Source organism: Ranitomeya imitator, chromosome 1, assembly GCF_032444005.1.
Source record: "Ranitomeya imitator isolate aRanImi1 chromosome 1, aRanImi1.pri, whole genome shotgun sequence".
Lineage (NCBI taxonomy): Eukaryota > Metazoa > Chordata > Amphibia > Anura > Dendrobatidae > Ranitomeya > Ranitomeya imitator.
The window spans coordinates 668,284,170-668,296,385 of NC_091282.1; the positions used below are offsets into that span (position 1 = coordinate 668,284,170).

Here is a 12,216-nt window from a genome sequence, read left to right on the forward strand (position 1 = left end):
ATATGATCCATCAATTGGTATAGTGCATGACCTCCCTTTTGTCCAATATCTCTTATCTGGTATAATTTGCAAACTTATACAAGTTGTTCATATATGCATACATCAAACTTTCCCCATAGTAGTGTAGTCCATTACTCAATAGGTAGCAGTGCTATGATGAAACTGTCAAGATAAACTGATGGAGCCCTCCGGAAGTGTGAATTCAAAAGAAAAAAGGAAGTTCTTTGGTCTAACTTGCCGAAGCATATTTGCTATTAAAGTATTTATTTGCACGCAGACTATTCGTCCTACAGCACAGCTCCAGGACGCTGAAAGAAGATCGCTCACCAGCCGGCTTATTTACAATGCAGATTGAGGGGGACTGGGTGATTTGGTTGTAGCAAAGTCTGGCTATAAATCCAGGAAGCCTGAGAGGGATGGCTGAAGGCGCACACGTTACAGGACACATGATGTGAAGACAGCAAGCAAGACAGCCGTCACAATCCAGGATGTCCATGCTAACGCCTATCCTAACCCACTCCGAGATCAAAGCCTACCTGTCCAAGGGTGAGCGATTCATAAAATGGGACGATGTAAGTAATAGTATCCACTGCTCTTCTTTCCGCACTAACTGTTAATTACATGGGTAAATCTGCAGGGATCTAGTTTACATTCATTTTTTTGCACTTCAATAGAATTGTCTCATCGTGGCGAAAGATGAGATGGAAATGGCACAAAATGAAAAGACAAAGAATTGTGCAAGGCAACAGCTTTGTTCTATAGGGGAATTGTTAGCACCGTTTGGTCCCAGTAGTTGAACACTCAACAACTAGGATGTTACGTTATTTATCACCTATCTGATACATAGGTGACATGGAGTCTTTTACTGATGTTTCAGAAACTAAGTAGAAACTCTAAGTTTTTAAGCTTTGGAGGAGGATTTGGAAAGTTTCTGATTAGTTTCTGCTCCAAAAACTCCTTGAAAATCCTTGAAAAACTAACATAGCCTAAGGTTCTGTGCACACTGGGTCCTTATGCAGAGTTTTCAGAATAGAAATGTTTTGAGATTTGTAGGAAGATTTGACGAAGTTCTGCTTTGTGCCGCCCAGGCAAAGCTGGCAGCTTTTTTCCAGAAGTGGTTTTCCCGTTGTTTTCGTGGCCTGACAAATGAACATGTTATTTATTTTAACCAGTCCTCCACATAGACAGTTTCTGCTCCAAAAACTCTTTGAAAAACTCCATAAAGCACACAGCCTGAAATGCGAATGAATAAACTTTCAAAAATGAGTTTCTGGGTTTATTTAACTATTCATTATTTTATTTCACATGAACTTTTGTTATTGCTTTTGCGTCTTTTTTTGGTGGGCTATTTTGCCTCTTTTTTCAGTTGCAACTTATTCTTCCTTTAGTTTGGGCCTTTTTTAAAGTTTATTTAATATTTGTTTGTCGTTTTTTTTTTGTAATGTTCCTCAATGTGGCTGATTCCTCAATTATGACTTTCTAAAAAGTCGCAAAATGTTCAAAATTGTAGTGCAAATGTGCTCCAGTCTTTCTTCCACTGTTATGTGTACCTGTAATTTGGGTGAAAATTTTGCAACATCTTACTGGAACAGGCAATTGTTTAGCTAAAAATTAGCAAAAAGGTTAAAGAAAAATTGAAAGAGCTTTTTTTCTCATGAACCACATGACACATTTTAAAGAATTAGACATCAAAAAAGTCAATGATTCTAACAAGACAAAAAAAATAAAGAAAAGGGACTTAAAAGCAAACAATAAAAATGCAAACAATGAATCAGCTCCTTTGTGCTTCAGTTTCTTATCCTTCTATCCAGCCAAGATAGTCCAGAGCACGCAGCAGACATCTCTCTCTTGCGCTGATGGTTTGGTCAATGTATCTCTGCAATATAAAAGTCTACATTCGGAGTTTGATTCTGCCTTTGTGAGCCTAAAAGACTATTCTATCTAAAGAGTTTAATTTAAAGAAAAATACTGTGCCTTACACTGCTTTGTACTGATGAGGGGCAAAAACCCTGAAACAGCTATCTACCGATGGGTTTCTCAGCTTGCATCAGCTAGTATACCTTGGAGTTGAGTGTTTAGGATATTGCGGGCCATAGTATTGTCGCACATCTGACCCCATGTTAGGCTTAGCCAGCCTGCATCATGACCAAGGTTAGGAGCCTTGTCATACATCCATACACACAGCTGTTTTGGGATACTAGCTCTGTGACATTACAGAGTAGAGTTTGGCTGGTTAAAAGAAAGCCAATTTGCATGTTTTTTTCCCCATGAAGCATTGCCATTGAAAAATATTTTATTCTATCTTTTCATGGTGCAGCACTGAAGATCTGACACTTTGATACAATGTAAAGTAGTCGGTGTGCAGCTTGTATAACAGTGTAAGTTTGGTGTGCCCTCTAAGTAACTCATACATCCATTAATATCTAAACCACTGGCCACAAAAGTGAGTACACCCCTAAGTGAAAATGGCCAAATTGTGCTCAATTAGTGTCATGTGGCTCATTACTGTTACAAGGTGTGAATGTGGAGCAGGTTGGTTAAATTTGGTGTTATCACTCTCACATTCTCTCATACTGTTCACCTGAAGATCAAGCTGGCACCTCATGTCAAAGAACTCTGAGGATCTGAAAAAAAGAATTGTCACTCTACATAAAGCTGGCCAAGGCTATAAGAAGACCTACAACACCCTGACACTGAGCTGCAGCTCGGTGGCCAAGACCATACAGTGGTTTAACAAGACAGGTTCCACTCAGAACTGGCCTATCCATGGTCGACCAAAGAAGCTGAGTGCACATGCTCAGCATCATATCCAGAGGTTGTCTCATTGCTGCAGAGGTAACAGGGGTGGGGATCTGTCAGTCAGTGCTCAGACCATCCACTGCATTAAATTGGTCTGCATTACTGTTGTCCCAAAAGGAAGCCTCTTCTAAAGTTGATGCACCAAAAAGCCCATAAAAACTTTGCTGAAGACAAGCAGAATAAGGACATGGATTACTGGAACCAAGTCCTGTGGTCTGATGAGACCAAGACAAACGTATTTGGTTCAGATGGAGTCAAGCGTGTGTGGTGGCAACCAGGTGAGGAGTACAGACAAGTGTGTCTTGCCTAGAGTCATGCATGGTGGTGGGAGTGTCATGGTTTGGGGCTGCATGAGTGATGCCAGCTGTGGGGAGCTACACTTCATTGAGGGAACCATAATTGCCAACATGTACTGTGACATAATGAAGCAGAGCATGATCCCCTCACCCCGGACAGTATTCCAACATGATTATGACCCCTATCACTCCCTTGCTAAAGAAACTGAGGGTAAAGTTGCTGGACTGGCCAAGCATGTCTCCAGATCTAAACCCTATTGAGCATCTATGGCGCAGCCTCAGAAGGAAGGTGGAGGACAGCGAGGTCTCTAACATCCACCAGCTCCATGATGTCATCATGGAGGTGCGGAAGAGAATTCTAGTGGCCACCGATGAAGCTCTAGTGACCTCCATACCCAAGAGAGCTAAGGCAGTGCTTGAAAATGATGGTGGCCACACAAAACATTTACACTTTGGGCACAAGTTGGCCATATTCACTTAGGGGTGTACTCACTTTTGTTGCCAGAGTTTTAGATATTAATGGCTGTGTGCGTTATTTAGACGGCACAGCAAATTTACCATGTTATACAAGCTGCACACTGACTACTTTACATTATATCAAAGTGTCACAAGACAAGATACAGTACAATATTTACAAAAATGTGAGGGGTATGTATATATATATATATATTTATATATATATATATATATAAATATAAAGAAAGAAAAAAAGAGTTAGAGCAGCACAAGAAATAGAAAAATAGGGTGAAAGGCCCCCCAGGCAATGACCAAACCTGGATTTATATATGATACTAGATGGTGGACCGATTCTAACGCATCGGGTATTCTAGAATATGCATGTCCACGACGTATATTGCACAGCCACATAGTATATTGCCCAGTCATGTGTATATTGCCCAGCCACGTAGTATATTGCCCAGCTACGTAGTATATTGCCCAGCCACGTAGTATATTGCTCAGCCACATAGTATATTGCCCAGCCACGTAGTATATTGCCCAGTCACGTACTATATTGCCCAGCCACGTAGTATATTGCCCAGCCCACGTAGTATATTGCCCAGCTACGTAGTATATTGCCCAGCCACGTAGTATATTGCTCAGCCACATAGTATATTGCCCAGCCACGTAGTATATTGCCCAGTCACGTACTATATTGCCCAGCCACGTAGTATATTGCCCAGCCACGTAGTATATTGCCCAGTTACGTAGTATATTGCCCAGTCACGTAGTATATTGCCCAGCCACGTAGTATATTGCCCAGTGACGTAGTATATTGCCCAGTGATGTAGTATATTGCCCAGCCACGTAGTATATTGCCCAGCCACGTAGTATATTGCACAGTGACGTAGTATACAGCACAGAGCCACGTAGTATACAGCACAGACACGTAGTATACTGCCCAGTCACATAGTATATTGGCCAGTCACGTAGTATATTGCCCAGCTACGTAGTATATTACCCAGCCAGGTATGTAACAGGTTAAAAAATAAAAAAGAAACATATACTCACCTTCCGAGGGCCCCTTGTAGTTCTATCGCCTGTGTGCGGTGCACGAAGCAGCTTCCGGTCACAGGATTGGTATGAGCGCAGGACCTGTGATGACATCGCAGTCACATGACCGTGACATCATGGCAAGTCCTTCTCGCATACCATCCTTAGCACTGGAACCTGCCGCTTGCATTGCCGATGACAGGGTAACACGTCAGAGGGTGAGAATAACGTTTTTTTTTTATTATTATTTTTTGTAACATTAGATATTTTTATTATTGATGCTGCATAGGCAGCATGAATAGTAAAAAGTTGGTCACACAGGGTTAATAGCAGCGTTAACCGAGTGCGTTACACCGCGATCAACGCTGCCATTAACCCTGTGTGACCACTGACCGGAGGGGAGTATGCGGGCGCCGGGCAGTGGGTTAATAGCTGCGTAACCGGAGTGCGTTACAATGCGGTCCGGTAACGCTGGCATTAACCCTGTGTGAGGGCTGACTGGATGACTGGAGGGGAGTATGGAGCGGGCACTAACTGCGGGGAGGAAAGAGCGGCCATATTGCCGCCAGACTGTGGCCGTCGCTGATTGGTCGTGGCAATGGTCGTGGGCATTTTTCCACGACCAATCAGCGACTTGTATTCCATGACAGACAGAGGCCGCGACCAATGAATATCCGGGACAGACAGAAAGACTTAAGTGACCCTTACACAATTATATAGTAGATATAGCTAGATAGATATAGATATCGATATAGATATTTGTGCTCAAAAGATTACATACCCCAGCAGAATTTTTGCTTTCTTGGCCTTTTTTCAGAGAATATGAATGATGACACCAAAACTTTTTTTCCACTCATAGTGGTTGGGTGAAGCCATTTATTGTCAAACTACTGTTCTTTCTCTTTTTAAATCATGACAACCCAAAACATCCAAATGACCCTAATCAAAAGTTCACACACCCCATTTCTTAATACTGTGTATTGCCTATCATCAGTGACAGCTTGAAGCCTTTTGTGGTAGTTGTGGATGAGGTTCTTTATTTTCTCAGTAAAGCTGCCCACTCTTCTTGGCAAAAAGCCTCCAGTTCCTGAAAATTCCTGGGCTGTCTGGCATGAACTGCGTGCTTGAGATCTCCCCAGAGTGGCTCAATGATATTGAGGTCAGGAGACTGAGACGGCCACTCCAGAACCTTCACTTTATTCTACTGTAGCCAATGACAGGTCGACTTGGCCTTGTGTTTTGGATCGCTGTCATGTTGGATCGTCCAAGTATGTCACATGCGCAGCTTCTGGACTGATTAGTGCAAATTTGTCTCCAGTATTTGCTGATAACATTCTGTGTTCATCTTTCCTTCAACTTTGACCAAGTTTCCTGTGCATTTGTAGCTCACACATCTCCAAAACATCAGCGATCCACCTCCGTGCTTTACAATGGTAATGGTGTTCCTTTCATCATAGGCCTTGTTGACCTTTCTTCAAATGTAACGTTCATGGTTATGGCTAAAAATTGGTCTCATCACTCCAAATTACCATATTTGCGGATTATAAGATGCACCCCAAATTTTGAGGTGAAAAATAGGAAAAAAACTTTTTTTAATAAAATATTGGTGCTTGTTATAATTCATGCATCTAATTGGTTACCGAGGGTGGTTGCTGTGGTGAAGCGGGGTCGCCGCTGGAGGAGGCAAGAGTGGAGTGTTGCTGAAGGCCGCAGGCTGGGATGAGGGGGTGTTCGGATGTGCAGTGCTGCGCACCGCTGTGGGTGTTCGGTGCTGCGGGTGTTCAGTGCTGCGGATGTTCGGTGCTGCGGCAGCTCTGCCGACATCTTGTGAAAGCCCAGAGCCCCAGCAGTTGCATGGTTTAGTATGCGATGGACTGGACTCCGGGAAAATGGCTGCTGGCCAGGGGCAGTGCATGCACAGATGGAGATCTCGGCACCAAGATCTCGGGAGATGAGATCTCAGCGCTGGGGTAAAAATTTTGCCAGGGGAAGGAAATTTAATCTTTTGAGCACAATTGTATATACATATATGTAATTAATCTTAATTAATATCTGTGATAGACGTGATAATATTTACAAAATAACATATCTCATAAGAAATGATGGACTAAAGAAGTATATTTTACTGTCTACTTCCTCTAAGGAAAGAATACAAATCAATGGTTGGTTTGATGTGTCAGTATTTTGTGTCGAGTTCCTTGTTCCATATGAATTAAAATGTAACAAAGTCCTCGAATTTAACTGTTTGTATTCTGGATGGACCCCCCCATGATCCTAACAAATGTAGTTCTTCCTAGGAATCAAGTCATTAATTGAAGATTAACGTATAAAAGGTTCATTATAATGTATCCAGTACTTGATAAATTAGCATCTTAAAGGGGCTGTCCTGCCTTTGCAGAAAAATATTTCCATATATAAAATCTCTCCAGGAGACAAATGGGGTAAAGTAAATTGTGACCATCAAAGTTTGGATCGCATCGCGTTGTCCTGATGGAAGGTGGGTTCAGATGGGTTAAATGCCAGTGTTCGGTACTAGCACCGATTGTGGGTTTTGCTGCGGGGTGTCACAGAGCTGACACCCGCACACAATCGTCGTGGTGCTCAGTGTGAGGCACCCACAGAGCAGTACATGTACGGCACATGTTGGGAAGGGGTTAAATACAGTGCACAAAATGCTTTTCGGATACTTGTAGGCACAAACGCATAGTAGTTTACTCAATTGAGAAATTATTCCTGGACGTTGCAGGAAAACCATAATTAAAAAAGAAATTTAGACAATTCTTTTGTCCAGAAGGCTTTCCCATCAAAGAAACCACAAAATCACCAGACACACTATTATTCCACATCCGAGGCGTAGCTAGGGTTTTGGTTCGGGGGGGGGGGGAAGGAGCGAAACTTCTGAGTGGGCCCCTAACCAGGTAACCTTGATTACAACTCGGTGACGCTCCCTAATAGTGGAGGAGAACCTCAGCAGATGACCGTGCTGTTAATGAAGATAATCTTTATATAAAGACCAACATGGATATTACTGCCATATGGTCAGTGGTAGATACCAGTCCTACAAAACATATAAGGGATCACTGCAGAGTTACAGATAATTACTTACCACTGACATCCTTTCTGATGGAATCATTCATTTTTCCTGTCTTTTCCATCTGGCCCAGACCGACATGACAACTCCTTCCAGCAATGACTCACCTGCAGAGAATACAACAAAGACACATTTCATCTCCCATATTCCAGCCATCGCCATCTATTCCCAACCTGCTCAAACTCCTCATCCTGCTGATACCCCAATACTGAGCCGCTGCTGCCGTATGTGTCCCTATTACTGCCCCTGATACCCCAATACTGAGCCGCTGCTGCCGTATGTGTCCCTATTACTGCACCTGATACCCCAATACTGAGCCACTGCTGCCGTATGTGTCCCTATTACTGCACCTGATACCCCAATACTGAGCCGCTGCTGCCGTATGTGTCCCTAGTACTGCACCTGATACCCCAATACTGAGCCGCTGCTGCCGTATGTGTCCCTAGTACTGCACCTGATACCCCAATACTGAGCTGCTGCTGCCGTATGTGTCCCTAGTACTGCCCCTAATAGCCCAATACTGAGCTGCTGCTGCTGTGTGTGTCCCTATTACTGTACCTGATACTCCAATACTGAGCCGCTGCTGCCGTATGTGTCCCTATTACTGCAACTGATACCCCAATACTGAGCCACTGCTGCCGTATGTGTCCCTATTACTGCACCTGATACCCCAATACTGAGCCACTGCTGCCCTATGTGACCCTATTACTGCACCTGCTGTGTGGTTCTCTCTGCCCTCTAAATTCTAAAGCAACCCTCTATAATATAGTAATGCCGGGTGCAAGTGCCCTAGAAAACAGTGCCCTCATTTTGCCCCCTAGAAAGTAATATTGCCCTGTGTGCCCCTTTAAAAGTCACAGTAACCTGAGTTCCCCCTAAAACAATAAGTGCCCACTTCACATTGAATAATGTCTTGAGTCTGTCCCCCTGTACTGCTTCCCTATACACTGTTTGATGGCTCCAGCACTGTAAGATGGCCCCTTCACTGTAATTCCCACACTGTAATCCCCACACTGTACGATGGCCCACCAGATGGCCTCCATATAGTATAATGCACCAGATAGTCCTCAATATAGTATAAGGCACTCCCCATAGGCAGACTGTATAGCACAAGGCAGCACCCCATAGGCAGACTCTGTAGTATAAGACAGCACCCTCATAGGCAGACCCTGTATTATAAGGCAGCACCCCATAGGCAGACCCAGCAGTATAAGACAGCACCCCATAGGCAGACCCTGTATTATAAGGTAGCACCCATAGGCAGACCCTGTAGTATAATGCCGCACCCCATAAGCAGACCCTGTATTACACGGCGGCAGACCCTGTAGTAAAAGGCCACACCCCATAGGCAGACCCTGTAGTAAAAAGCAGCACCCCATACGCAGACCCTGTAGTAAAAGGCAGCACCCCATAGGCAGACCTTGTAGCATAAGGCAGCACCCCATAGGCAGACCCTGTAGTAAAAGGCAGCTGTTATGACCTGGTGGTAAGGACAATAATGGACCTGGTGGTTGAGAGCACACGGAATGACCTGATAGTTACTAATAATATAGGACGAGCTCTGAGACGTGGGAACTCTGCTGACCGCAATCCCTAATCCTATCACACACACTAGAAATAGCCGTGGATTGCTCCTAACGCTCCCTATGCAACTCGACACAGCCTAAGAAACTAGCTAGCCCTAGAGATAGAAAAATAAAGCCTACCTTGCCTCAGAGAAATTCCCCAAAGGAAAAGGCAGCCCCCCACATATAATGACTGTGAGTAAAGATGAAAATTACAAACACAGAGATGAAATAGATTTAGCAAAGTGAGGCCCGACTTACTGAACAGACAGAGGATAGGAAAGGTAACTTTGCGGTCAGCACAAAAAACTACAAAAAGACCACGCAGAGGGCGCAAAAAGACCCTCCGCACCGACTCACGGTGCGGAGGCGCTCCCTCTGCGTCCCAGAGCTTCCAGCAAGCAAGACAAAAATCAAAATAGCAAGCTGGACAGAAAAATAGCAAAACAGAGAAAAACAGGCAGGAACTTAGCTTCTGCTGGGAAGACAGGTCACAAGAATGATCCAGGAGAGAACTAGACCAATACTGGAACATTGACAGGTGGCATGGAGCAATGATCTAAGTGGAGTTCAATAGAGCAGCCAGCTAACGAATTAACCTCGTCACCTGTGGAAGGAAACTCAGAAGCCGCAGCTCCACTCACAACCACCAGAGGAAGCCCATGGACAGAACCAGCCGAAGTACCATTCATGACCACAGGAGGGAGCTTGACAACAGAATTCACAACAGGCAGCACCCCATAGGCAGACCCTGCAGTATAAAGCAGCACCCCATAGGCAGACCCTGCAGGATAAGGCAGCACCCCATAGGCAGACCCTGTAGTATAAGGCAGCACCCCATAGCCAGACCCTTTAGTATAAGGCGGCATCCCCATAGGCAGATCCTGTAGTATAACGCAGCACCCCAGAGGCAGACCCTGTAGTATAAGGCAGCACCCCCAAAGGCAGATCCTGTAGTATAAGGTAGAACCCCTATAGGCAGATCCTGTAAGTATAAGACAGTACCCCCATAGGCAGACCCTGTAGTACAAGGCAGCCCCAATAAAAAAAAAAAAATACTCACCTCTCTTCCTCCTTGTTCCAGTGGTGCTCCGAGCACCCTCTCATCTCCTGACAGCAGGTGCTGGGTGGTGACGTCACCGCGCCTACTGTCAGTGTCAGTGCTGGCGTCGGTCAGACGCTGACAGGGGGGGTGATGGGAGAAGGAGCGCGCAGCGCTCCTTCCCTCATCGATGCGGTCAGCTGTATCGGCTAAATGCTGATACAGCTGACCTTGCGGTGATGGGCGGGGGGCCCACTGCTGGCACCGGACCCCACGCCTGCTCAGGGGCCCTATAGCGGCCAGGCGGCAGAGCAGGGAGACCAATTCTCCCTGCTCTGCTGCAGAATGTAACTGTATCAGCGCGCATCTCCGGGTGGGCCCCCTCTGAGCTCTGGGCCCGGGGCGCTCGCACCTCTGCCCCCTGGTTGCTTCGCTACTTTTCCAAGTGCTTCGTTCCTGCCACTTGATAGGTGTCAGTCTCTACCATAGTCCCTACACATGGACCTCTTTCTCTAACCCCAGACCTCGTTCTGTGTTAGTCTTCAAGGGCTTTGTCTCCGTGTCCCCTCCAAATCTCTCTGCAGTCTCTATGGGGCCATACAGATGCTGCCAACTCCATTACAGAGCTCAACTATAACCCACCACAATTCCAGCAGATTTTAACAAATTAACCTCTTAAATTCACACTATACTTTATCCCTCACTAGTGGGAGATGCCCAATCCCACCTCGTTCACAGCACAAATATGTCAACCCCAGCCAGTGTTGATCAATGATTAGCTCACAGTCCACTCCACATCTCACCACCCGCCACCCGCAAAGCAGCTGAACTACCTTCTATTCTGAGGTCTGCTCATCTTCGAAAAGATCACCACTAGGCACAGCTCTTCACAGGCTTCTACGGCATTTTTATATTCATTTTACCATATCCCTATCAGTTTTGGGGGCTATCCCTTATGCAATAGGTGTTAGAATATTTTTCATACATTAACCTTAAAGAGGACCTTTCATTGATTCTTTTGATTTAAACTGAGCAACTCCTCCAATTGCGGCTGCTCAACTGATTCTGGAACAGTTCTTCATTTTCTTCTGTGTCCCTCCATTCCAAAGTTATGCCTCCCGATATTAACGGTGCACATTTTCCCTACAACCAACTGGGCGTGTATCACAGAACTTCTCTGTGGGCGTATCCTTTTTTCTTCCAATTCTGGCCAATTAAAATATGGCCTCGCCCATGCGTGGTACACGCCCAGTTAGTTGAAGGGAAATGTTGCAGTATTTCCTGCAGGCTATAACTTTGGAACAGAGGGGCACAGAGGAAAAAGAAAACTAGTTCCAGAATCAGTGGAGCAGCACCAATTGGACGAGGAGTTTGGTTTACATTTTAAGAAATTCAGCAAATGGTCCAGGTCTGTAAAGCCAGACGTATGCAAGATAGCTAAAATATTTGGTCTCAGCTTTTTAGGATTGCTTAGAAAGTAAAGGAAATCCATTGGCTCCCACACTCTTCATACACAGAGACAAGAGGGATTCCTGTTTTCCTATCTCTCTGTATAACATCTTAAGCAGCAGCAGCATGGACAGTATTATACAGAAGTACTGAGTGGTGAAGCTGTGAATCCAACACTGGGATGAGATTAAACTAGAGAGATGGAGCATGACCTGTCATGTGTGTGTCTGGTAATCTGACTTGTCTTGAGTAAGATGGATTTTAGCTACAGTATATTTCTGAGTGAATATGAGCTCAGTAGGTATAGAATAAAAATGGCTCATAAGTAGAGAAAGCAGCCTGTAGATTCCTGTTTTGTTGCAAGAACATATTTTTTCAAATTCTTCTTGGATTAAAAAAAAAAAGTATTTATTATGAATTTTCTATCATTTTGTGTTTGCAGGTCCTGTGCAGGCCTCTGCAACTCTATGGTAACAGATTATA

The 12,216-nt window shown here is 44.6% G+C and overlaps 1 protein-coding gene across 2 annotated transcripts in view; it reads left to right on the forward strand.

Moving 5' to 3' along the window:
• The first annotated feature begins 241 nt into the window (after positions 1-241).
• PLCB2 (phospholipase C beta 2) overlaps positions 242-12,216 on the forward strand; it is a 228,970-nt gene continuing 216,995 nt past the window's right edge. For both annotated transcript variants that reach the window (XM_069729547.1, XM_069729554.1), the window contains exon 1: positions 242-572. In XM_069729547.1, the coding sequence (XP_069585648.1) occupies positions 489-572 (84 nt within the window). In that variant the 5' untranslated portion in view covers positions 242-488. The remainder of the gene's footprint in view (positions 573-12,216) is intronic.